Raw genomic sequence first — 26198 nt, 5'->3', positions numbered from 1 at the left:
TATGTTTTAATGGGATTTTTTTTTTTTATATAATTTTTATTTTTGTGACCTCTTCAATTGTAAAATTCTCATTGCTAGAACACTGTAGAAATGTTGCATACCTTGTATTGGTGGCTGGGAAGGGCATTTACTAAAACTGTTTCTTATTTGAAATTTTAACAGTAACTTTTTTTTTAGTAACTAATTTACTAATAGTAACTAAGTTTTTTCGTAACTTTTGGCACTAGTATAACAGTTTATTTAACAGTCCAAAAGGAACTTAAAAGCAAGTACTTTGGATGAAAAAGAGATGAAAAGCAAGATTCTGATGGACTCACCATTGGAGATTATATGTGCTAAGTTTAATTCCTGGCTGCTCTGCTCAAAATCTTATCAGTCTATTCCAGAAAAAGCCTTTGTCTGAGATGATGATCATAGTTGTATGAAGAGCTGATTATTTATTAGTATAATATATTAATGATCTGGGGATTTATTTGATTGCAGGATAGGGCTAGTCTTTGTGGTTAATGACTCAGAGGATGTTGATGGACTTCAGGATGCTGGTGTTGCCCTCCTTAGGGCATACAATTATGTGGCACAAGAAATGGACAATAACTATGCTTTCCAGACTGTCATGTCTGTAAGTATTCATTTATAAGGGAAATTAATGTTTTAATATTTTCCATGTATGTAAGATAATGTTACTGTGCTAATAAGTAGATAATGGAAGAAGTTTTTCTTTGACTCGGTATCAGAATATCTCCAAACACTAGTATCACACACTCCATGTTTCTTTAGAAAGTGCTTCTGGCCTAACTTTAACAAGTGAGACTAGATTTAAATGTGACACACAACAGCCTTGCTTATTTTTCTGATAATGCCTCTTAGCTCTTTCTGCCAGTGAGTTCTAAACTGCTGTATCCCTTCGATATAACAGTTTGTTTTGAACAGTTCCTGCTGCGTACTTTGCCACATCAAAGGATAACGCAGGTGCTAGTAAATGCGTTTTCACTTGTGGTTTGACATTGCTGTACAAATCGACAAGCTGGGGTGTATGCAACATTAAACTGCTAGTGACTTGAAGACAATGACTTTTATTCTCTTTTTTTTTTTGCCATGTATTTGTAAGTTGAATTAAAATCTTGTTCCTTCAAGAGGGAAACAGTTATCTACTTTACATGTGATGTCTGTTGTACTGTTGTAAGCGTGTCCTGAGTTCTGAAGGGTAGCTCTTTGGGTATGTTTCACTTGAGCCTTTTTCCCCCTAAGCAGTACTTTTCCTTCTCAAATACCTCTTCTAATTAAAGATGCAAAGAAATATTTACTTCCTTCCGATCTGACTGGAATAACTATGAGGTAAAGCAATATAATTATAAGAGCTACAAGTGTTTAGGAGCTGTTAGTGCAGCTAATAAATATGAAAATATGTTTTGCAATATGGCTGTTAATGCCTTATTATAATTACTGGGATACAGGTCACAGGTCAGCTTACCTTTGGTAAGGACAGAAGCTTTACAGTTGCAGCTGTCAACTTTCATTTGTATCCTCTCTTCAGATATATAACAAAGTGAAAACAGGAGATCAGCTGAAAGTGGAGCATGTGGTTAGTGTTCTTGAGAAACAATATCCTTATGTGGAAGTCAACAGCATTCTGGGAATTGATTCTGCCTATGATCAAAACAGAAAGGTAAGAATTCATGAAATAGTTTTCACTTTTTTGTTTCACCACTGTTTTGAAAATAGTTACATACAATTTCTTGATCCAATTCTCTTACTACCAGGTAGCTATTTTGTTACCACATTGGGTGACTCTTAGTAATACTTTAGTTAGTATTCGTTCAGCACAAAGCTTTATATAATACACATTATATATAATATATTGTAATATGTATTTAAAAAACCCCCGTACCTATAGTACCAGAGCCAAGGTAACTCTCTTCTGCCTCATAAGTCATGCTTTCATTCTGGTGTGCAGACTTTAGTAGAGTTTAAAATTACTTGCAAAAAATCAAGGTGATGGAACGGTTCATAAGAAACCAAGTGGCTTAATGTCTGTGAGGGATTGCTGTGGGTTTTCTTTATCGGTATTTGAATACCGTGTGAGATAAAGTAATGATGATGAATTCAAAATGTCTTTCCTACAGCAAGGCATTCAACAATCTTCCCCAAATAATTTCTTAAAGTTATTTTTACGGTTGATACTTTTCTCAATGGAGAAAACTGGGAGAGCAAATCACTATTGGATCTCTTATATGTGAGATGAAGCAGATTTTATTTGAGGTTCTATAGGGAGATATTCACATTTTTATTGAATATTCTAAAAGAAAGAATGAAAATACTGTCTACAATAGACGATACATCTGAACACAGATGACACTGCCTACATCTGCAAATGCAAGGAATGCAGTTAGGGCTATGAAAATAGGCTCGTGCTTTCCATCTTCTGATGTAGGAAAATGAAGGGAAAAGCATTTTGTAGAAATCCAAAGTCATGAAAGACAGACAGGCACTTCTGTATGACCGGAGAGGCCTTTGCAGTTTACATACCAGATGCCAAATCAAACCCAAACAAAACAAAAGCACTCTCCACACCCCTAAAGTCCTAACATATGGAAAGTGCTCTCCTCCAGAAGGCTTGAGAGGCCATTCTGAAGGCCTTGCCCCGACTGGTGTACCTGAGACAGTGCAAAGCCTTTGGATAAGGAAGGAAGCCTTTAGAAAGAGCTGATCCTCCATATAAAGGACACAAGTTAAAACAACACTGGGCACTCTTTCATGTCATCCAAGCTTTGTGATAATTGTGTCCTTAAAAGGTCTTGAAAGCCCTCAATAATTAACAGTAGAACCTGATTAACTTCTGTCCATAACAGAGTATCAATAATGATGGTGCATTTTGCAGTGGTTACATGAAATGGGGAAATTTGTCTTGATGTCACAAGTTCAAGAGATGTTCTTAAAAAATAATAAAAACCCCCTCTGCCTGCTTGCACTGCATTTGCTTCCATATGTAAAGTCAGATCTTGTGTTGTGCATTTTTTTGCTATTACCAGAAAGTTCTCATTAGAATTAATTTATTTACAGTATGAACTTAATGGACTATTTTGCACTTCTGTATTATGAAGTAACTCTTTTTGCTTTGAAACTCTGAAAGGCAAGGAAGCATTGTGTATGCAAGATACAGAAAATACCTTATGCACTGCGTAAAATTAACATTTTCTGTATCGTATAAAAGCTGGAAGGACATCTTGGTGTGTTTAGAATAGACTTGTGTGAATATTGCATGGAAACCCTCATGTTATGAACCCTTGTGGTAAAGGGCTGATGTGCTAAAGCTACTTCTTTCCCTGGATTTAGGCAGCGAGAGGTTACTATGAGCAAACGGGTGTAGGTCCTCTCCCTGTTGTGCTGTTCAATGGAATGCCTTTTCAAAAAGATCAGCTGGATCCTGATGACCTGGAAACCGTGACGATGCACAAAATCCTGGAAACCACAAGCATCTTCCAGCGAGCTGTGTACCTGGTAGGTGCTGAGTTCAGCTGTGACTTTAGAGAGGAAAAAATATTTGGAAAAACTGACTCAAAAGTCCCTGAATATGTAATACACAAACCAACTTAACTTGCATCATTTCTTGGTTGGTTTTTTTTTGTTGTTGTTGGTGGTGTTTTGGGTTTTGGTTGTTAGGGGTTTTTTAAAGTTATCTAAGGTAAATATACATGTAAAATAACAAATATTGCTTCTTTCTTCCTTCCTTCAGGGTGAATTATCTAATGACCAAGATGTGGTTGAATATATCATGAACCAGCCTAATGTTGTTCCAAGAATTAACTCAAGAATCTTAACGTCTGACAGGGAGTACCTGGATCTGACAGGAATGAGTAAGGGATGCTTTTCATTGCATTAAACCTGAAGTATCTGAGTCAAAGGCTTTTGTTGCCCTAATGGAAAGCTCTAGTGGCAGAGTATTAACAGCACCCCAAGTGACGCTGTAGCCCTAGTGCTGGGGGAGATGTTACGTACAACAGCAATCTTAATGTCTACAGATCTTTTTAAAACAGGAATTGGGTTTGATTTTATACAAACCTTTAGGGGGCAATATGACTCATGAAACTGAGAAATTAGCAATGCTAGCAAAAGCCAAGAACAATCATATAACGTATGAAGCAACAGCTTGTTTCTTATTTCTAACATTCTTTTGAGCAGAGATTGACAGTCAACTCTGGAATTACTTAAGAATTAGCAGAACTTCTCAGGGCTAGATGCATTAACACCCAGTGCGGTGACTCTGCAGTGTAATGACGGTGTTGCAAAAACACTTGTACAACTACCTTTCTTGAGTTCCTTGAAAAATAGGAACGCAGTAGATTTTTTAAATGTGTGTTATTTACATAAATTAACTTCAACTAAGTGAGACTTGAACAATTGAACTGACTTCTGCATATCAAATATACACTGTAGCTATTGATGTAGCTTATGAAACAAAAATGTAACTTATGAGAAAACTTATGTAACAAAAATGTACTCCTTGGCTTAGATACTAACAGTAGAAATGAGACATAAAAAGCAGTATCCCGAGGAACAAAATGAGATCTGTTCTTAATGTTCTGGCAGTGATTTTTCTTTTGTTTTACATGGAATAGTTGCTTTTCCATCAAATGCTTTTTCTCTTCCTCAGATAACTTTTATGTGGATGACTTTGCTCGATTTACCACGCTGGATTCCAAGGACAAGACAGCTGCTGTCGCAAACAGCATGACCTACTTAACAAAGAAAGGTAACATCTGCAGTGGATTACGAACCCAAATCTAATCTTATGTGCGTTTCCAAGTGCATACACAGTACTCAACACACGCATCGAGTCTTGCTCAGGCCTGTGGGTAACGATGCAATCTAAGTTTTAAAAATAAAAGTTGTTTTTTTAATAAAACATGACATCTACATGGAACAAGAATGTTCCCCTCCTTAAACCCAGCCCAGCCTTCAATGAATAATGAAGTCCCACCCAACGTGCTCTTGCTGTATTGCAGATGGCCACCAGGAATGCAGCAGTGTAAGCTCTGATCCTGCAGTGACACTGACTGGAAAAATACAAAAGGGCTCTCTGTCTCATAATTCAAAATTACTAAAAGTTACATGGATTCAGAAGAAAATTGTTATTGCCCATTGTATAAGACAACACCTAATGTGGTCTGTGCTGTTTTTATTGCTCCAGTGCATGCACTGCTTTTTCAATGGTAGTATTGTTTTATTACGGTTATACATAAAGTCTCCCATTAGTGTTAAAACTCAGCTGTAGTTCTCAATGTCAGAAACCTGTGCACAGACATCACGCAGGGCTCCATCAGGCCTTTTCCTGTATCCGTTTCAGTTAGGTATCATAAGTAAGCTGCTGGCATTTGACCCAATTCCTCTTGTTCCTGTCTGCCTACTAGACTCTCACAAGTTTCCCCAGTACTGTCCCAGGCACTGTCACCTGCATGCACTGCCTTCAGTGTTCCCACTGCTCCTTCTGTCTCGTATTTGCCCTTGGTTCATGTTCAGTCACTTAGATCCGAACAAGGTCCTTGTTTTCCCTTTGTAGAGTATTAATTAAACCTACACCTCCACATGCTCATTTGAAAGCGTGCATTAATTTGCAATCCCATGGCCTGACAGTTTTGGGTCACTGCCTCTTCTGTCACTTAAGATACTTAATAACTGGTATCTGATTACAGTAACGCTGTAGCACATTTATTTTCTAAAAAAATAGGAAAGTTATATGTATTGCTGGCTCAGCAACACTACTGAAACAGCACTGTCATGCTACTTTTCAAATAAAGAAGGTAACAACAGAAACAGTTAACATCCAAGTTGTAACGGCATAGCAATTTTTGAAAACCATCTTCAAAGTGATACCTGGTCATATGTATTAGTGCTGTGGCATGAAAATAAAGCATCAATCTATTTGAGGGGAAGAAAAAGTCAAAGCTTATTCTAATAAAATTAGCACAATCTTGTTGCTCGTTGGACTTGAACTTTAGTGATTCAGTTACGCCCAGTAAGGTGCTGCAGCTTCTTGGTACACATTGAGATTACTGTCAAATTATTAATGTCTCTCTCCTTTCCCCCTTTCCTTTCTGCTTTTTGACCAGGAATGTCTTCCAAGGAGATCTATGGTAACTAGCGCTTTAGCATTTCATACGTTGTTGTTGTTCTGGGAATTTTCTGGTTCCTTTATAACATTGGCTTTAGAACCGGCAGGACATGAAGCAAGCTGTTTAAATGCATGTTTGCTGCAGCACTTTTTTCTCTATACAAAAGTGATTTTGTGAACTAACAGCTTCAGTACGAAGAAGCAGTTGTGTGTGTAATCTAGCTGGAATCTGTAAGTGATTTAGAGGTTCCTTTAAAATTTCTACATTAAAAAGGGAGCAAAAAAAAAAAATCCAGCTTAGAAACAGCGATGCATGCTATCCCATGTGGGTTTTCTGAATTAGGTAAATGAAACCTAATATAATACGAATACTATTATTCTCGTCTTGCCAGATTTCATAGCTTAGCTTCATCTGTAGCTTTCCTATGTAATTTTACTTTTTTTGAAGTCCTTGCATGTGCATCGTATTTTTCCTCCAAATGAGGAAAACTTGCAGCTTTCCTTCCTTCACCTTCAAATCTCTCCCACCCTTTTTTTTTTTTAATTGCAGATGATTCCTTTGTTAGACCAGTTACTTTTTGGATTGTTGGTGACTTTGATAAACCTTCAGGGAGGCAGTTGTTGTATGATGCAATTAAACATCAGGTAGGTTACATTTGCATTTGAATGGGTTAGTGCTAATAAAGCAGTAGGTAGAGGATTGAAAAACACAGGTTGTGCTTCTGCCTGTTGTATGACCTGGGGAGACTGCTTCTCCCTGCAGGGTCCCTCATTTCCAGTCTCATCTTATTTGTAGGGGCTGGAACATCGCTGACCTTCTTGTACTTGGACAGAATCCCCTCTTAGTATTATGCTACTACAATAAAGAAAAGATGTTCTTTTAAGCCCTAAGTGGCTCTAAATTGAAGATGTCTGTGTTTTGGTTTGGAGATGAATGTGAGCACTGCTCTCTGCTCTGTCTCACTTGTTCTGGGAAGATAACTGAATCATAAAAATAGATAGCTTACTACTAAATCACTGTTTTGCCAGACTCTGAGTGGTGGCCATGGTCCTATATCTCTTACGTAGCACAGTATTAGCCAGAAGATTCCCATGACAGTGCTGCCTACACGTAAACTAAATACTTAATGTTAAATTAGTTCATTCAACCTTTTAACCTTCTGCTGTTATTTACCTAATTTGGAATCTGGTTTTCTGGTTAAGAAGTACAAAACTTTTGCTACACTGTTTATTATAATAGACTTATTCTTCTCATTTAAAACACACCTGAAATCTAAACCTTTCCTAATGCATGTTTTGTTAAACACAGAAATCCAGCAATAATGTTCGAATTAGCATGATTAATAATCCTAGTGAAGATCCAAATAGCCAGAATACACTTGTTGCTAAAGCCATATGGGCAGCTCTACAGACACAAACGTCAAATAACGCCAAGAACTTCATCACCAAAATGGCAAAAGAAGAAATTGCAAAGGCAGTAGAGGCAGGAGCCGACATCTTGGAATTTGCTGTTGGGGTAAGCACGTTTATTGGCATTCACAAAGGGAGGGAACTTCGCTTGTTCTTCTACTGAATTTTTCAGTGTGGTATGTTCACATGCAAAAGATGCAGTAAGAGTGGACAGTAACACTGTTGGCTTTGCTGTTGGGGGGTTGGTGGTTTTTTTTTGCTTTGAAAGGTAAACTTACCTAAATGTAACAGTCTCTCTAAAACCAATGTAAATCCTGATATGCATCAGTGCTACATAATTTTGAAAAGTCAAAATGAATGCAGGTTCAGGGATCTATTTAAGTGAGTCAGTTGTTTCTTTGGGGGTTAAGAGAGAAGTGTAATCTCTTTAAAAAGCTGAGAAAAAAATTACAATTACATTTGTGAAAGTAGGTTTAAAAAAGTTAGGCAAGAATCACTTATGAAGAGAAGAATGGAACAACTGGTCTAAGTAGCAACAATTACTCTGGCTGTGGCTTTTCACATCAGAAGTTGGGATAATGTTTGAAGGTGACGGGCAAGAACTAGGTTTAAGATCATAAAGAAAAGGGGCCTGGGGATAAACTTTAGCAAGATATAAAGATGTTCTTGAATGGGAACAAAAAAGGTGCATTTTTAAAAGTGTGCAGAGGTGTACTTTTCTTCCCGTTTCAATGTCAAGTATTCTTTTCTTTCAGGGTATGGATATCAATATTTTCAAAGAAGCCTTTGAGTCTCCCAAGGTGGATTTCATCCTGTCCCATGCTATATATTGCAGAGATGTTCTAAAGCTGAAGAAGGGGCAGAGGGCTGTGATCAGCAACGGAAGGGTGAGATCAATCAGCAGACAGTAACAAATATTCTACGTGTGGAATTGTCTAGGTAGCTGTTAGGCTTCTGAAAGCTAGAGGAGTGAGACTTGCTAGAGTCTTGCTGGACTACTGGAACGGCCTGGTATTCTATTGCCCCTTCAAGATGTAGTGTTGCATGTATAATTTAGTATGCTTGACTTTTGCAAACCAAGCACTCGGTGATAACTTTAAGCATGCATTTTATGCCTCAGTGTGGAGCTCTTGGCTCTAAATAGCTACACTTTATGTCAATGGCAGCAGAGGTTAACAAATAATACCAGTCTAAACAGTTGACACCCACCGAGACTGGGCTGGAGTATTTATTTAATACATATTTGAGTTTTGTTTCAGCGTAGCCTTTACCTAATAATGCTGATCCTGCCTTTTTGTAGATCATTGGTCCACTAGAGGATGGTGAGATGTTCAATCAGGATGATTTTCATCTCCTTGAGAATATCATACTTAAGACATCAGGACAGAAAATCAAATCTCAGATTCAGCAGCTGGGATTCGAAGAAGATCTGTAAGTAAAGGTGAAGAGGCGTATCAAAAAGTGGTGGTACTCTGGTAATGTGACTCTGCATCCTGGAGAAATTATCAAGTACACTCTGGATAGGTGCTATAAACAAGCATGCATGTGTTTGTATGGTCATGGCTCAGCTGTTCAGAGGGGCAAGTCAGAAAGAAAAAAGATGGAAATAACCTTTATGGGGTTTAAAGTGCTTTAGTGACTTTTTTTGGTAGTTCCTGAGCTCCTGGAGGAATGGAGCCGTAACTGTATCCCCCAGACTCAGGAGGCAGTGGGGCGTACTGGCAACCCCCACTATGTGCTCAGAGTTCATCCTTCTCAACTCATTATCAGTATCTAGCAGCCGCCTGCCATGGCTGGCGCGTTACCTCCAGCGGAAGTTGGAGGAGTTGTGTTGGCTGGAGACTCACTGACAAGCAGCAAGAAACTGGGAAAGTGCCCAAGTCTGTAGGAATTTACTATAGATGTGTTCAAGTGAACGTGGAACACTAAATGTGTTGGTACTTGCTGAGATACTCCTTGGATCACAGCAGCATGGACAGAACAGCCTGCTCGGTCATCTGAGGGGCTCAGGAAGTGGCATCTTGGATTGGCGGGGTGGGGATGCAGGTGGATTTAAAAAATAAAGAATGAGGGTGGTGATACGTGCTACAGGGGTTGGCTTAGTTCTTTGCTGTGTTCAGGTAGGTGAAATTTCATGCAAGGTTTAGTTGACTCTGGTGACAGCTTTACCAACAGAAAAGATGTCTGTATGCAGACAAGAGCTGCTTGCTGCTGTGGGATGTGTTACCGAGTGGTATAAACTGCTGCAAATTATTAAATTTATTCTTGAAACTGCTTTCTGCACTGGATTACTTTTCTGCTCCTCTAAATGGCAGAGAAGCCTAACTTTTCATTAATATTAAGGCATTCAGAATTCTTGTGCGTTTTCCTGCCAGCTAAATCTTAACTGACACGCTGTTCTAAACCATTTACCTCCAATATGTCTGGGTTTCGTAACTCGCGTGCAGGACCACTCTGGTATTGATTTAAAAGCAGAAGGAAGGGAAGAAAATGAGACGCTGGAATATGCTTTCTGAATCTGTTAGCAGTTCAGTTAAGTGCTGCCTGGCTTATCAATATAAAAATTATTTTAGTAATGTATTTCACTGTCAGTACTACAGAACCACGTAAACTGCTTTTAACTTTTTAAAGAGAAAAAACAGGAAAAGAGGCAGATGTAAGAAAATGAAAATCATACTTCTGGATAATTATTGCAAAAAGCGTAGAGGTGAGCTAATCAAAAGAAAGTAATCTTTAGGTTTGAAAGAACTGAAGTCCATAGGCGTGTGTTTGTGTGTTGGAGCGTATAGCTAAGAAGATGGTTTCTCTCACATTTAATATTACATTTTTCTGTGATGCTGTTTAACTCTTAAAGGCTGGTCAAATAAGTTAAGCGTGAGGTCTTTTGGGCAGAAATCTTGTGTGATTCTGACTCCTAGGCAGGCAGGTTTTAACAGCACTCCAAACACTTTTGCACCTGCTGCTGTTGGGAATCAAAAGAGAAGTAAGGGTGAGAGGATGGAGGAAGAGGGCATAGTTTGAACATAGGCTGGTTTTGGACGGAGGAGTGATTTCTTGGTTTGAATACTGGCAATGTTTTTAAAAAGCTTTTGGAAGTATCATCTGCTGCATTGGAAAACACTGTAGAACTTGGCAGCCATCACCAGGCTTGTGGTTCTGGTATGAACAATTTAAACAGCTGTCACTATAAATCTATGAGACTTAATTCAGGAAAAGCTGGCAGACCTCTAAGTTACAGTATTGCTTCTTGGCAAAGCTATGATGTACAAATCAATTTTCACTGAACTTTCAAGAGGTTTTACGTTTTCAAGATTAAATATATTCTTAAAATACTAGACTGAACATCTATGGGAATAATAAAAAGGAAGCTGTCAGAAGTAATTCCCCTTTAATGATAGCACACCCCCCGCTCCCCTCTCTCCCCTCCTCCTCCAAAAAAAAAGTTTCTTTACAGACAGGATTGCTTCCCAGTTCTTAAGAGTTGCAGTGTAAACTGGGAAGAATGCTGTGAAACGAAGGTTTGATCGGAATGGCTTACAGGTCCGAGAGGTTGGTAAAATTGAGGAAGGCAGTGCCTGTAGCACGGCTGACCCCTAAAATACCAGCTTTGGTACCCTCAGTAACAAGGCTGCAACCTGTTTAAATTAATGGTGGATTAACCCTTATATATGTTTTATAATTCAGAGCTTGTGGAGAGAGGTAGTAAAACTGTTAGTGTGTACATCTGAATTCAGTCTGTCTTCTCTTTTGCTGCTAACTGGCAGAAATGTGATAAGTACAAGGCTTTTCCTGAGTATCTGTAAGCATATTTCTTTTTCTTTCTTCTTTTCAGTGCAAGTGACTTAGTAATGAAAGTGGATGCTCTTCTTTCCGCTCAACCAAAGGGAGAGGCAAGGATTGAGTATCATTTTTTTGAAGAACGATACAGGTATAGGATTGCTGACATTTGCTGAGCAACATGCTTTTCCTTATCCTTTAACGTTTCCATTGTTTCACATTGCATTTAACTTAATAAAAAAATATCCAAGTAGCAATAGGAAAGTCCCCAACAGTTTTGAGGGCACAATGAGATTCCAGAAATTAATTTTATACAAATTTATGTATAGATGTATTTGTTTTCTCTATCTAGTTTCAGAAGGCACATACCATTTAGAAAGTAATTTGACTTCAAAATGATATGGATAGTGCTTTTCCTACGTTTATCCATGTATTTGATACTTTTAAAATTGTTTTTTCTTCTGTTTAGTGCAGTTAAACTGAGACCAAAAGAGGGGGAGACATACTTTGATGTTGTGGCTATTGTTGATCCTGTGACCAGAGATGCTCAAAGACTCGCTCCGTTACTTTTGGTATGTATGTGATGTAATGCATTTTATGGCAATTTCAAAAAGTTGTCTCAGTTTGGCTTTCTAATAGTGCATATGAGTTGCACAATACATTTATTAGTGGAAAAACTAATTATGCTATACTACACAGTAACAAAATAATGCTTAGATATTGTCTAGATAGCTTTTAGTTTCACCGTTTTAACGGTTTAGTTTGCAGGGACTCTTCTTCTTGAGGAAGAAAGTCTCTGCATCCCAAAAAAATAAAGTCTGCAATGTAAGAGAGCAGGTAACTCTTCTTTTTAAAACCAGCAATTAAAAGGTGGTTGTGGTAAAACAAATAATGAGAAGGGAGGACTGAGAATGAGCAGGTAAATGCCTCCTTGAGGTCCTGCCTATAAAAACAGCGCTCAGCTTTCCTAGTTAGCTTTTTAAGGGATGTCTTTTTCTCATTACTTTAGGTTTTGAACCAATTGATAAACATGAACCTAAGAGTGTTTATGAACTGCCAGTCCAAGCTTTCAGACATGCCACTGAAAAGGTAAGCAATACCGTGCCGGGGTTAAGAGAGAGAGAGAGAAAAACCTGTTGCAATGTGCACATTGCAACAGCACAGAAACATGGTCAAATGTCCTACAGGCAGTCTCAGTAACTAGTTTGACCTCCTTTATATAAAAGCATGACTTTCCCACAGAGAAAATCTGGGAATTTGTGGCTAGCATGAGGTAATTCTGCTGGTTTACAAGTTGGATGCCTTTAGATATATATAGAGAGTTAAATAAATTACTTATCTTAATGGTTGAGTCTTGCACATTCTGTTTGGTTCTTCAAGATGAAAATTCTGACCTGTTTCAAAGTCAACACAACCTGTGTTGCTTTGGACAAAGCCTTGGAGGTGTTGGAGGTCTGGGAAAACCGATGCCATCAGAGAGTTCAATGAGAGTGAAATATTTGCAAAGTTTGGCAGAAATATGTTCTAACGTTTCCCTTCTGAAATTTCAGCTTTTATCGCTATGTTTTGGAGCCGGAGATTTCTTTCACAGCAGATAATAACTTTGCTCCAGGACCAATTGCCAAGTTTTTGGATATGCCCCAGTCTCCACTGTTCACTTTGAACCTGAATACTCCTGAGAGCTGGATGGTGGAATCTGTCAGAACCCCATATGACCTTGATAACATTTACCTAGAGGAGGTAAGAGAAATCAGCATGTTCCTATTACTGCACTTAAATGGTGGTGTTTTTCCAGGACTTATTTTTGTACTGGGAAAGAAATGTAGAATTTTAAGGTGCTAATAAACATAGAACTGTGGATATTAACACCTTTTATGTTTGCAGACCCCTAAGTGTTTTCTAGGAGGGATGCAGGAAAACTTAAGCTCACTAACAGCAAGAATGCTGTTCTCCATTACTCATGGATGCCTGAACCACAGATTGAAAAATACTGCAGGCTTGAAGCAGATCCTACAGATGCTTTAAGTGTGTATATATAGCATTTCAGAGTATCCTGAGAAAGAAAGAAACTTTGTTGGTCATTAAATATCTTTCAATTTTTTAGTTGAAAAATTTCTGATTAGAGATCCCTACGGCTAATGTCACAACTAAGAATAAGATCGTTATTTTTCAAAATTAATTTTAGAAATTTTGAATTAAGAAACGAGTCCTGTTTCAGTAAGCAAATTCTATTTACTTTCCCCTGCTCTGAGAAGCCACCAACCTGGTTTTAGCTACCTGTTCATTTTCACAGCTTTTGTTACTGGCAAACACTCCTGTGGCCCACAAAAGGCTACGTGGTATCAGTGAAACAGTAAAACCAGTGCAGCAGAAATCCTCTCAATTGCAATAGCTTTAGGAGCTGAGTGCTGCCAGAACAGGCCTTGAATGAGACTATCAGAACATCTGGGCAGTGCTGCCCCACATCCATAGGGATAAAAGTAAGGAGGAAAAAAAAATCCAAGGGGCTAGAGTGTAGTAGAAAAAGGACATTAGAAATGAAAGAACAGCAGCTGTATGTACAAGCTGATGAATCTCATTAATCTTTAATAGGATGGATAACTCAGTGCTAATTATTAACCTCCTGCTGTTACCAGTTAACTTGAATAGTTTTCAGAAGATCTAGAAGCAGTGGGCTGGTAAGCGGTTAGAATGCACAACACTAACATGTTATGATAGGCACTAAAAACACATATATTAAAAGTTAGATAATCCATATGTAATGCAAAGTAGAAAATTTTGGACTTCAGGGTGCAATGTTAAGTAATAAAAGTTAAATGAGGCAGTCAAATAATCTTTTCCCTTGAAATAAGCCATTATTTAGTTGGCCTTGAAGTGCAGATATATATTAAACCCAGTAATTTTGTAAGTATAATCCAGCATAAGCAAAAGACGTCTGACTGACAGCTGTGGAGCCTGAGGCCCTCTTTTGTTGGTTTTTTTTTTTTTTGTTTTGGGTTGTTTTTGGTTTTTTGTTTTTTTTTTTTTCCTTTTCTTGGCACTTTTGTTTGGTGTAGAAAAAAGGAATTGGTATTTCTGACAGTACCCTAGTGCACTGTAAGAATAACGCAGAGCAAAATAAAATGTTTATTTCAGATTTTTTTTTAATATTAGATGAGACTAGCTTTAAACAGATTCAGATTCAAAATTCTGGAGCTCATCATATACCTTACATGACACGCCAAGCCGATCACTTACTCGACTACATCCTCCAATAAATGTTAAAAAAAAAAATTAAATTGTAAAATAGGGCAACAGTCCTTCCCTCTTGTTATCCTAGCATCTTACCAGTTGAGATTCAAATCTCTTTGGTCAGGGACACTTAACAATATATGTGTGAAGTCTGTCACTTGAAGCAGCCAAGCTCTTTGAGGCTTTCTAGGTATGTAATAAAATTACTCTGGTGAAATTAAGTGTTATTTAATTACTATGGCCATTTTAGAGAATAACTGAATCACTAAAAATTTGCACTTTAGAGCTAGTACTGAATTCAGCAGTGTCTTTTCCTTACAGGTGGATAATGTTGTAGCTGCAGAGTATGAATTGGAGTATCTGCTTCTGGAAGGACACTGCTATGATATCACTACTGGGCAGCCACCTCGGGGACTCCAGTTTACACTGGGAACTTCAACCACCCCTGTCATCGTGGATACCATTGTTATGGCCAACTTGGTAAGCATTTGATTGAAACCGGTGACAAATAACTGGCCTCCATCAGCACAATTGCTTGCGTAAACCACTGAGTATTTTCTAGTGTGTGGGTTACGGATATGTGGTGTTACTTACATTTGCAAGCACCTGTGGAGTGCATCAGAACCACATCATTCCTAACACTGAAGTCTAAGACCTTGCAGTGTGCTTATTTATTCCTTACCTTTTCCAAGATGTGCTCCTTTCCCTTCATCTTGCTGAGAGCAGTCTTCTAGAATATCTTAAAATGATGCCAATATTCTTAAGCGGCCTCTTTCCAGGGCAGGTCAGACAGTTCTGTTTTTTCTAGACGGGGAACTCCTTGGGCCACCCACCGTGGTAGGGTAAGCCTCAGGTGGACAGTGTCTTGTTTTGGGTCCCATTTCTTCAGGAGATCTACAGAACAAATGGAGAGAGTCAGCAGGGAATAACTGATGTTCTAGAAAACAAAGGAAGTGTGAAAGAATGGGAATTGCTTAATAAAGTTGAGAAAAGGTGACAGAAATCCAATTGTATGATTGTTTCCTGCAGCTGCCTTTATGAGGTAGCTGCACAAGGGATCAGTCTGTTTGCAGTGTTGCACTGGACAATGAGAGGTAATGGACTAAAATTATGCCAAAGGAAGTTAGTCACCGGAATATTTTCTTGATATGTAATGACAGTGGAAAACTGGAATAAATTGCCTAAAATAAGAAAAAGCAAGGAAAAAAAATGTTCACTGATGCTAAGTATTCATTTTAAAATTCCTACACTCATTTTCTGTTTCTCTGTGCCAAAGTATATCCTATAATGATGTAATATTTCTTATTGTAGAAAAGATGATGACCCTTATTTTGTGTGTGATCACACTGTGTGTGTGTGTGTGTGTGTGTTAGGGAGTAAAGTTTAATGGCTTGGAGGTGTCTTTTTATCTAATTAGCTAAACCCAAGTGTAGGTACCACAGTATACAATGCTGTATCCGTGTCTATACTGTCAAGGGGTATGAAGAGACCAGGAACATGCCCTGTGCTTTTTTTTTTTTTTTGCTTGCTCCGTCTTTTTAAAGCAGACTGGTTCACATGTGTGCATCTGGGGGTCACAGTACAAAACCAGACAGGACACTGAAGCATCACTACATATGTTTATATCTTCTATAGGTGTAATGATCTAAATCACAGAAGAAAATACTCAGATCTGTAACCTGAAACTTCCAGACTCGTATACAGTATTTTAATTTCACATGTATTTTTTTAAGTTCTGTAGAAAGAATACCCTGTAACATATAAACTATGTTACTGTTTCCTGCTGTAGCTTAAGTACTAGTCTGGAAAGCTTCAAAATGGATGTAAATTTTGTTTTGTGGGCAGATCTTTCATGGACTGCTGTATAGTCGCCAACCAGTGTTCTGAAATTCACTCACTCCTGCATGAAGACAAGCTCTTGAAGAAAACCCTTTGTGATTGCACTGTTCCCATCAGGACACCCTGAAGACTTTCTCTTATCTAACAAATAATGCCAGACCTTTTCATACTCCTGTCTCTTATGAAAAATACAATGATTTTGAATGGAACTTCTGGGGGTTTTCTCCTGTTCTCTGGGTTTTTAAGGCCATATGGTTATGTTAATCAGCTGGCTTCCAAATAACTGTTCTCAGATATAAAACAGTGGGTGAAAATACATGACTTAAACTTAGTTTTCTATGTTTGCTTTTTCTGGAAACTGACAAATGTTATTTTTACTTTGCAGGGTTACTTCCAGTTAAAAGCCAATCCTGGTGCATGGACTCTAAGACTCAGAAAAGGCAGATCTGAGGATATCTACAGAATCTACAGGTAGGACAGTATAAGAAATAATTGCATCTTTTTCTTGTGAAACTTTTGAACTAGGGAGGCACTGTAATATGTGAATCTCACAGTTCCGTTGCCAAAGTGTAGTGAACTGAACGGCATATTACATTTCATACTGATTGTAAGTTATGTGAGATGAAATAAATTAATTAAAAAAACCAAGTAAGGGTGTGTTCAAATACATGTATTTGTCACTTTGTCGCATGACTCAAACCTGTTTTATAGTGCTAAGGCTTAATACCATGTAGAAAACTGTGCAGAAGAAATAAAGAACATATTTCTGCTTTGTAGTAAAGGTCAGTATTTTGCTGTATTTTCAGCCATGACGGCACAGACTCTCCCCCTGAAGCGAGTGAAGTTATTGTTGTTCTCAACAACTTCAAGAGCAAAATTATTAAAGTGAAGGTAAGTTTAAAAACTAGAGTTGCTCTTAAAAAAGACTGACCAGTAGTGGGGAAGAAACTTTGATTAGGGCCTGATGATCCCTTCTTACAAGCATACATTTGAGGCAGTTTGCATAAAGTTTACATCACAGTATCAATAATAGAATTATCTGGAGACCTGGTTTTGTTTTTCTTTTGACACGGAAGAGAATGACATGTAACTGCTGTGCCTTTTAGATGCAAACACGGCCAGTGTCAAAATAACACTCCATAGCTGTTTGCCCTATATGTGGTTCCGCTCACTAAAGCATTGTTATTGCTTTACAGGTTCAGAAAAAATTAGATATGATGAATGAAGATCTACTAAGTGATGGTACCAGTGAGAATGAATCTGGATTTTGGGAATCTCTCAAATGGTAAAACTAATTCAATAATAACCTGCAAGTTTCTTGAAAGGGGGAAACTATTTGCTGATACAGTTAGGTCTGTGATATTCCCTAGCTATCTATTAAGACTGCTTGAACTTAGGGTTATCTTTCATAGGACCCCTCTGTTTCTAGAGAACTGGGCTACTGCTTTGTGTTCCCTTACCCCCACTGCGACTTAGGAACCTGAAAAAATTGTTAATTTCCAGGGGCTCCAACCTTTCAATGCAATAGGTGCTCATCTATAAGGTCTTCCAGGTCTGTGTCTGCAGGACTCCGCATTGTGGAGGATGCCCTGAACGCCAAACCCCGTGGTTGTCCTGTATTAAACCAATGCTGTAGCAACTTATTATCTGTTGCACTCTTTCCTGTATAGCTGGCCCTTACTATCTTATCCTTTATATAAACACATTTGTCCTTTCAGGGGATTCACAGGTGGACAGAAGAATGAAGATGTGAAACAGGATAAAGACGATGTACTAAATATATTCTCTGTGGCTTCAGGACACCTATATGAAAGATTCCTACGGTTAGTTCAGAATCTGGGTGTCTCAAATGGTAATGTGCCCTGCTTTCCCCAAGGAAAAAAGCTTAGAATTTGCAAGAATATATAAAAAACCCCACCTTTTTCAGCAGCTCAGCAGTCCTCTAGATTTGGCACTGACTGTACTATAGAAACTTCTCTCTGCATAATGTTCATATCTTCAAACTAGACTCAGTTTAATAGTTGGTATGGTGCTGTCCTAAATTCTCTCACTACAATAGAACCAAATACAAATGTATTGATAAGAAGTTACAGAATAAGTCATAGTTGCTTTCGCAAAGAATCTGAGCTTCTGTTCTCAAAGGACTGTGAAAGTCAACGGGTTGTATATTCTCTGGCTCTTAAAATATATAGATTTTGGGGGGTTTAGTAATTCTGTAGATAAAATGAAGTTATTTGCAGTAGGGTGAAGCTACCTGCTTTTTCTCCATGCGTTAAGACCAGTTAGACTGACTGCAGTCATGGGTCAGGTAATAATGTAAAACTGCAATTTACAATCCCTTATGCAACTGATTTCTAATGGGTGGCAGTTGTTCTGTAAAAGCTTTTTTTCTTTTTCTTTTTCTTTTGACAGCATAATGATGTTGTCTGTGCTGAAACATACTAAGACTCCTTTAAAGTTTTGGTTTCTGAAGAACTACTTATCACCTACATTCAAGGTTTGTTACCAATTAGAAATTTACCAATTTTTCCATTGTGGGGAAAAGTTTAAAAAAAAATAAATTTAAAATTTCATTTTATTATGAAAATCATACTTGAAAGAATCTGAACTCTTTTTTTTTTTTTTTTGTGACTTACACAACAAAGGTGTAGAGTTTAAGATGAAATTCAGGGCTATAAACTTACATCTAATATATAAGGGCTGAAAGATTATAGGAAAAAACTACCAAAGAAGAAACACCTCTGACTAGGTACGGGGAGAGCTTCGTAAGAGGAGGAAAGAAAACCATGTTTCAGACTGACTAGAGTACACGAGTGGTGCATGGTAGAGAGTGACCCTGGCTCTAGATGAGTATCCCTGGAAATACTTATCCATATGATATATATTGACTATACAATATATTTATATATACATCATAAAACAAATAGCAGAATTCAAAACAAAGCCCAGAAGTAAACGGATGTCAAAACGTTCAGGAATTTGCAACTTTTAACATTTAATATTAGGAACTATCACTTCTTAGAGAATTTCACCTGTTCGGCGTGAACTCAAGGGGAAATACTTGGCAGTGTCCCTACCGCTGTAACCACAGGCTGTGCTGGGACTCTGCTGTTGTCAGTCCCCTCTCGGGGTGGTGCAGCAGTTGCGCCCACCCCCCCCTTTCTAATGGCCATGTTGTACCAGCATCCCTTGGCTAAACCTGTGCTCTCCCAGCGTCAGAGGAAGCCTCACAGATGAGAACATCAACTGATTTGACAGTGGGCCAAATTGTTCTAGTAAAAAATTTCTCCCAATTCTTCTCACTCATTTTATTATTCCAATTTACGCTGCTTTGTACAGCCCCAAATAATAATTCTCCCATCTGCAAAATTTTACGATTGGAGTAATGCATTCTTTTAAACTATCTGTGGATCACCATAAAATGGCTCATAAGTAATTGTGGGGGGAAAAGTGCCAAAATATTTAGTTGTCTTATGACAGTTGGCTTTACAATTTGTACTGATTGTTCAGTTTGGGGTTATGTCTTTGTTTGAAATAACAATGAAACTGTAGTTATTATTTGCAGTGTTTTGTTTTCTAATGTTCTGTGCCTTATTACAGGACTGCAGTCTCTTTCTTGTAATGCACTTGTGTTTTTCCTGCAGAGGAACAAAGAACTGAGATAAGCTACTTTTTTCCCCCTCCCTCTGCAGGAGTTCATCCCATACATGGCAGAGAAGTATAATTTCCAGTATGAGCTTGTCCAGTATAAATGGCCACGCTGGCTTCATCAGCAGACAGAGAAGCAGCGTATCATCTGGGGTTACAAGATCCTCTTTCTAGATGTGCTCTTCCCATTAGCTGTTGATAAAATCCTGTTTGTGGATGCTGATCAGGTAACAGAGAGGTTGGAATTAATTGATCTTTTTCTTTTTTCTTTTTTTCTTTTTCTATTTTCTCTAAGAATAGTATATTCTTGATTATAATTTTCTGTATTATTGGAAAGGTTGCAAGTTTGAGCCCTTTGCAGGCCTGACTGAAGGTTGATTCTGTAACTATAGTGTACTCCAGTGAGTGCTGTTTTCCCCTGTTCTCACAAAGATTGGTTTTGTTGGCTCGTTTTTTACTCGTCTGGTTCGTCATTCACTCACTGTGATTCCAGCAAGTTTGCCAAATAAGATTCTTGTTTCACCCTTCCATTTTTCCAGCTCCGTCTGTTCTCCCAGCCTGCAGATCACTTACCACGTACGGTATTTTCCTAAGTCACCAAACACCCTGCCCTCCCACCCCCCTCCTTTTAACTTGGCCCGATCTGAGTGGCTTTCAGAGGAGTGAGAAGGCAAAGCCCTTGTGCGTGAAGCCACGTCCCACTGCAAAGCAAAGGCTGTCTGTAAGGCTTTGCATGTGCTCACTGCCTGAACGGGATACATGGAATACATAAAAAGCCTTCATCCCTGAAGGGTTTGCAAACTTTCAAGAGGAAAGGATACAAAGGATCATGGTAGAGTTTATGTACATTGAGAATTCTTGTTGCTTATTAACCAAGAGTTCGGTCCTTTAGCTGTCAAACCAACCCCTATCAGATTATTTTAAGCTCTATTTACTTGCTCCAGCTCTAAGGGTAGGGGAGACAACACCTTTTGTGCTGTGTTTATGTACTACATATACATAATGCCAAAGACAGCAGAGTATAACAGGTAGCTCTTCCTTTAACTGTTTGCTCAGTTTCAATTAAATCCTGACCAGCATTTCAAAATAATTTGCGGCAGGCTTCTACAAATAAAAATAAGATGTCCTTTCCCTTCAGATTGTGCGCACAGATCTAAAGGAATTAAGAGATTTCAATCTAGATGGTGCTCCTTATGGATATACTCCGTTCTGTGACAGTCGAAGAGAAATGGACGGCTACAGGTTCTGGAAATCGGGATATTGGGCAAGTCATTTAGCTGGAAGAAAATACCACATCAGGTACTGAAGAATTCAGTTTTTTCAAAAGAGGGGGAAAGCTTTTGCTACTACTTAGAATTAGCAGAAAACTAGCTGAGGTGTACAATGGTGTACAATGCTGCAGTGAACCACTTTTTGCTCTGCTGTTGCCTTTTTAAGGTCCCATTCCCTATGGTCCATTTGAAGCACTAGGGACACTGAAGTTACTTTCAGTATGCTACAGCTTTTACAGATGAAGAACTGAAGTGTTAACTAACCAGACATCTTCATTTCTTAATAACAAATGTTGAAGAAAGGACTGCATGACAGCAAAGCTAAGATAGATCTGTTGAAAATTTTTTCTCTTATGTGCCATGACCCTATTAGAACTGCTTTCCTGCCTTGTATTAGATAACCTGATTTACTGCCACCAAGAGATTGTTTTAGCATATTGTACCTTGGGGTCTGCTGGGGCTGCAGTAAGTTACCCATCAGTCAAATGTCCTTACTAATTGTGTCATCTTTATGTAGTGCTCTGTATGTTGTGGATCTGAAGAAGTTCAGAAAGATAGCAGCTGGAGATCGGCTCAGAGGACAATACCAGGGTCTTAGTCAAGATCCAAACAGTCTGTCCAACCTTGATCAGGTGTGGTTTTATTGTGTTTGTTTTATTTTACCAGGGTATGATGGCAGGCTGGGACCCCTCCTTTCCTGGTCAGACTTCAGTCACAGCCAGATGCCAATGCCAGTCCTGTTATGCCCTGCCTTCAAATGAGGCAGGTACTGATAGTACCAAATACCTCTGGTGGATGGAAACACCACCTTTGTCTTAAATGTCTTAAGAGACTATCAAATTTTCCAGTATCCTCCAAGAAAAATACATAACACAACTGGGTACTTGTTTCTTGAGCTATCCAGCTCTTGAGTGCTTTACTGTGCACTGACTTAGTAACATGGAAATAAGGCTTGTACTGTGGCAGATGGAAAACAAATAACACAATGGTTTTAATCAATAGTCTTTCAAACTGGTCCAGTACAGGCTTGCTACTGGATTTGTATTACTGCTTTAATACTGTTTGCTAAATAACTAATTTTCAACAAAATAAGATTAACAGTTGCAGTACGCAGGTTTTTTTCCAAAGAACTTTCTTTGGAATGGAACAAAAGGTCGATTCATTGCTTTTTATTTGCACTGGAAAAAAACCCTCTTCACAAAAGTTAAACTTCTCAATATTGTTTGTTCCTCCCACCCCGCATCCTGTGGAAACTGCTGCTCACTCTTATTCTTCACAACAGGATTTGCCTAACAACATGATCCACCAGGTGCCAATTAAATCACTCCCACAGGAGTGGCTGTGGTGTGAAACGTGGTGTGATGATTCCTCAAAGAAGAGAGCAAAAACCATTGATCTGGTGAGTGTAGTACGGCTCCCTCGCTCTTCATTTACTCACAATAGAATACAGTGACCGGTTTTAGAGGCACTTCCCTACCTCGGATCTAGGCATCTCATCCTGTATTGTAACTTAAATGCTTTCAGCACTTCAGTTTTTTTTCCTTTAGCTTCTCTACTTCTCTTACCTGCAGCAGTGGCATTATTATGAGTTTGGAAACACACTTTTCACTGTACTCTGGCTAAAACACAGGCTTGTATTGTTCACCAACAACACATTAATTCCACCAGGGGGAAGCATACCTCTGTTCAGTAAATAAACCTTTTTTTTTTTCTTACACATTGTCTGAACCGCTGGTATGTTTTGTTTGCAGTGTAATAACCCCATGACCAAAGAGCCCAAGTTGCAAGCAGCAATGCGTATAGTTCCAGAATGGCAGGACTACGATCAAGAAATCAAACTGCTCCAAAGCCTTTTCCAGAAAGAAAAAGAAACGGGAACACCAGCTAAGATGCCAGGCCAACACACACATGGTAAATTTTCTGACTGTTTCCCTACTTCTGGGACTTTCTTCCTACCCCTTTGGACTGGGGCAAAGTTGTGTACTCGTTCACTGTAAATGTGCCCCAGGCAAAGGCTTGCATGGAGGATCTGTTAAATAAGCTGTGTATTTTAGTGGGATAGAAAGGCCTTGGTGAGTGAGGCCGGTGTAATTTCACCTGATTCTGAAACTTAAAGAACAGAGAGGTATATTGCACACTTTCCAGTTCTGTTAAAGACCCTCACTGTTCCTGCAATTTTAGGAGCTTGGCCTTATCTTAAACTTTACTTAAAATGCTGCTGTACACAATGGGTATGAAGTGTTTCTTCAGTCACTGGGAACCTTGCAAAGAACAAGTCTTTGGGGTTTATATACTAATTTTCAAACCAATCTGCTAATTGAGGCAGCTGGAAATGAAGTACTCATTTTTCTCTCCCCTTCTACAGATCCAGAAGCACATGTGGAATTATGATCCATGGAGAAAAATTCAAGTTAGACTGTTTCATAGACAATTTTTATATTGAAAGCTAGTTTTTTTCCGGTATGTCTGCAAAACTGCTGAATAATTGAATGGGATGATGTATGCATTTTTATTACTTGCCTTTGGGTTAATTTCTGCATATGAAATAGGATCTGGATTGCTGGAATTAGCATTACTGGTTTTTTGCACCTGTGGTGGAGATGAAAGAGCCCATGATGGAATTTAGCATTTCAGAAACAAAACTTCAAAATCCACTGGAAAAGCCACAGCCTGTTCCTTCAGCTGTTGCTACCTCCAGCACTGATGAAGATCCATCCCATTAGCCTCAGATCTCACTCGAGAGCCTGGAAATCGCAGACCTGTTGAGCTGTTGCCTAGAACATAAGTCCTAACCTCAACTGATGGGGATAATTTTTCCAGGTAACATTAAAAGGCTCAGAATCATGTCTTGAATTTGGGATACTGTTTTGTCTGCAGGTTTTCAAATGGTTGGAAATGCTTCTCTGATTTGTTCAGTATGCCCTTGATTTTGTAACAAATCCAGCATTACTTAAGATTTTTCTATTTCCTGTCTTCAGTTATTGCCCAACTTTTGAAGGTTTGGCTTAATGTAAAGCTACCGCAATCTGTTTAAATGCCCATCCAAATACAAATGATTAATCTCCCAGAGAGAGCAGAACATTGCATTTGACAGCTCAGTTCATCCCAGCCCATCTGACTTGAATCAAAGTGCCCTCCTTCCTTCCTGCTCAAAGTTTCAATCAGTCTGCAAAACTGGTAGGGCCTTACTCTCGCTGTGGTTCACTGATTCATGAATGTGTTTTGTTTATGGAAAAATCTGTGGAAGCTTGGAAGTTTTTCATCATGTAAATTTCATTAACTTTATTTTTCTTCAAACAGAGATGATGTCACATCAATAAAAACTTCGGAGTTCTTAGGTCTTAAGCTTCAGCTCACACTCAGTCCTTTGATCATCCTTTTTGCTTGCACATGTTACAGTCCTAATTTGATTTTGGGGTTTCTGAATATTTTACCTGTGTTTGTTTTTATTCTACGCACAGACAAGAAAACGTATTCCTGCAAGGATTATTTACCCTGGGCTAGTTTCATCACTCATTCATGTCTTCATTTTTTAAAGATGATACTGCCATAGTTTTGTTACAAACATATCAATTAAAAAAAAAAACAAAACCTCAAACCCTCTTTACCTCATTCTGTAGGATTATTGTCTGCTCCCTAGAACACTGAGGAGTTGAAGAGTTGAATTTTTAGTAGTAAAATATAGCTCCCTAGGTACTGCTTCTTTGGAATTCCAAACTCAGATCATTTTTGCCGGCCATGTTTTTATACAGGTAAATGTTCTGTGCTGTAAGAGCTTCACACTAAAGATAATCCTGACTTAATACAGTAATTCTACAAGAATATCTTAAATGTCCTATAAATGTTTTGGAGGAATCTGAAAGACAGCAGTCGTAGTGGTTGAACTGTTCAACAGAACAACTGAACAGAAAAGCAGCTCTTCTCCAGCCAGCTCAAGAAAGGGCAGAAATCACTAGCCCAAACTTTTAAAAAAACATGTTAAAAGAAATAGCTGAGGTCCCTTAAATGCATGTTGCTGGCACCCTTGACAAGGCCAGTAAACTAATCAATAACACCGCACATACCCACTTTTGATAACCAGCAGAAGTGTAATTCTAGAAAGGCATTAGAAAGGACAGTTTATAATGTGCCCCCCTCCAGCTGGGAAGCTATGCAATCATGGGGGGCTGGATATCGAACATCAACTTACAGAGTAGGCGTTATCAGCTTATGTATTTCCCATTTTGGGGGTTTCTAAATTCAGATAAGTCTCCCTGATGCTCTGTAAATTAAAAGTGGCTTACGCTTCCCATCAAAACTGTTCCAGGTAAGGATAACCAGACTTACACTAGAAGGACTTTTTTCTAGTGTAAAAAACAATAATGTGCCAACAAATTAAAGTCATTACATTGTGTTAATTAGCCTATTTTAAACAGGTAATACAGCACATAAAAGATTACCATTTCTGTGTTCAGCTACAAACCACTTATGCCTCTTTGGAACACATGGAATGGCGCAGGATCAGGTGGACACCAGTTTCAGCCAGGGATGGATGCGGGGAACAGAGGAGGGTCACTGAGGATAGATGGGGTGTGGGTGGGGAAAGAATCTGCCCAAGGCCTCACAAGAAAAGTGCAAGTTTTCTGCAAAACCAGACCCTCTCCTATCTAAAACCATATTTGATTTCATTCTTTTTTTTCAAATGTTATTAGAAGCCAGGAGAGAGAGACTAAAGTAACCTCTTTAGTTTAGTGCAGTATTTACAATGCCTTATTTAGAGTTGTATAAGATGATATTTTAAAGTGAAACATCAGTTACAGATTTTTTTTTTTAATTATGCTCCTCCATTTTAATAGTTAATGTATGCACTTAAAACACCCACACTGCATACTATTATTTTTTTTAATGATGAGATCTAGCAAGCTATGGAGAAT

The 26198-nt window shown here is 38.5% G+C and overlaps 1 protein-coding gene across 1 annotated transcript in view; it reads left to right on the top strand.

The window, feature by feature from the left end:
• The window catches only part of UGGT1 (UDP-glucose glycoprotein glucosyltransferase 1), a 43510-nt gene extending 18882 nt beyond the window's left edge, over positions 1-24628 (top strand). Inside the window, exons 16-41 of the mRNA XM_074154186.1 lie at positions 484-619; positions 1535-1666; positions 3334-3498; positions 3734-3854; positions 4652-4750; positions 6108-6131; positions 6660-6754; positions 7419-7625; positions 8275-8406; positions 8820-8950; positions 11352-11447; positions 11766-11868; positions 12306-12385; positions 12847-13036; positions 14849-15007; positions 16752-16837; positions 17173-17257; positions 17563-17651; positions 18085-18189; positions 18779-18863; positions 20059-20241; positions 21153-21313; positions 21803-21917; positions 22568-22684; positions 23037-23196; positions 23651-24628. Coding sequence (XP_074010287.1) covers positions 484-619; positions 1535-1666; positions 3334-3498; positions 3734-3854; positions 4652-4750; positions 6108-6131; positions 6660-6754; positions 7419-7625; positions 8275-8406; positions 8820-8950; positions 11352-11447; positions 11766-11868; positions 12306-12385; positions 12847-13036; positions 14849-15007; positions 16752-16837; positions 17173-17257; positions 17563-17651; positions 18085-18189; positions 18779-18863; positions 20059-20241; positions 21153-21313; positions 21803-21917; positions 22568-22684; positions 23037-23196; positions 23651-23676 — 3082 coding nt within the window. The 3' untranslated portion in view covers positions 23677-24628. The remainder of the gene's footprint in view (positions 1-483; positions 620-1534; positions 1667-3333; positions 3499-3733; positions 3855-4651; positions 4751-6107; positions 6132-6659; positions 6755-7418; positions 7626-8274; positions 8407-8819; positions 8951-11351; positions 11448-11765; positions 11869-12305; positions 12386-12846; positions 13037-14848; positions 15008-16751; positions 16838-17172; positions 17258-17562; positions 17652-18084; positions 18190-18778; positions 18864-20058; positions 20242-21152; positions 21314-21802; positions 21918-22567; positions 22685-23036; positions 23197-23650) is intronic.
• The last annotated feature ends 1570 nt before the right edge of the window (positions 24629-26198 follow it).

This window comes from Numenius arquata, chromosome 9 (assembly GCF_964106895.1).
Source record: "Numenius arquata chromosome 9, bNumArq3.hap1.1, whole genome shotgun sequence".
Classification (NCBI taxonomy): Eukaryota; Metazoa; Chordata; class Aves; order Charadriiformes; family Scolopacidae; genus Numenius; species Numenius arquata.
Note: the sequence above shows the minus strand (reverse complement) of the source record. Positions and strands in the feature narration are given on the sequence as shown.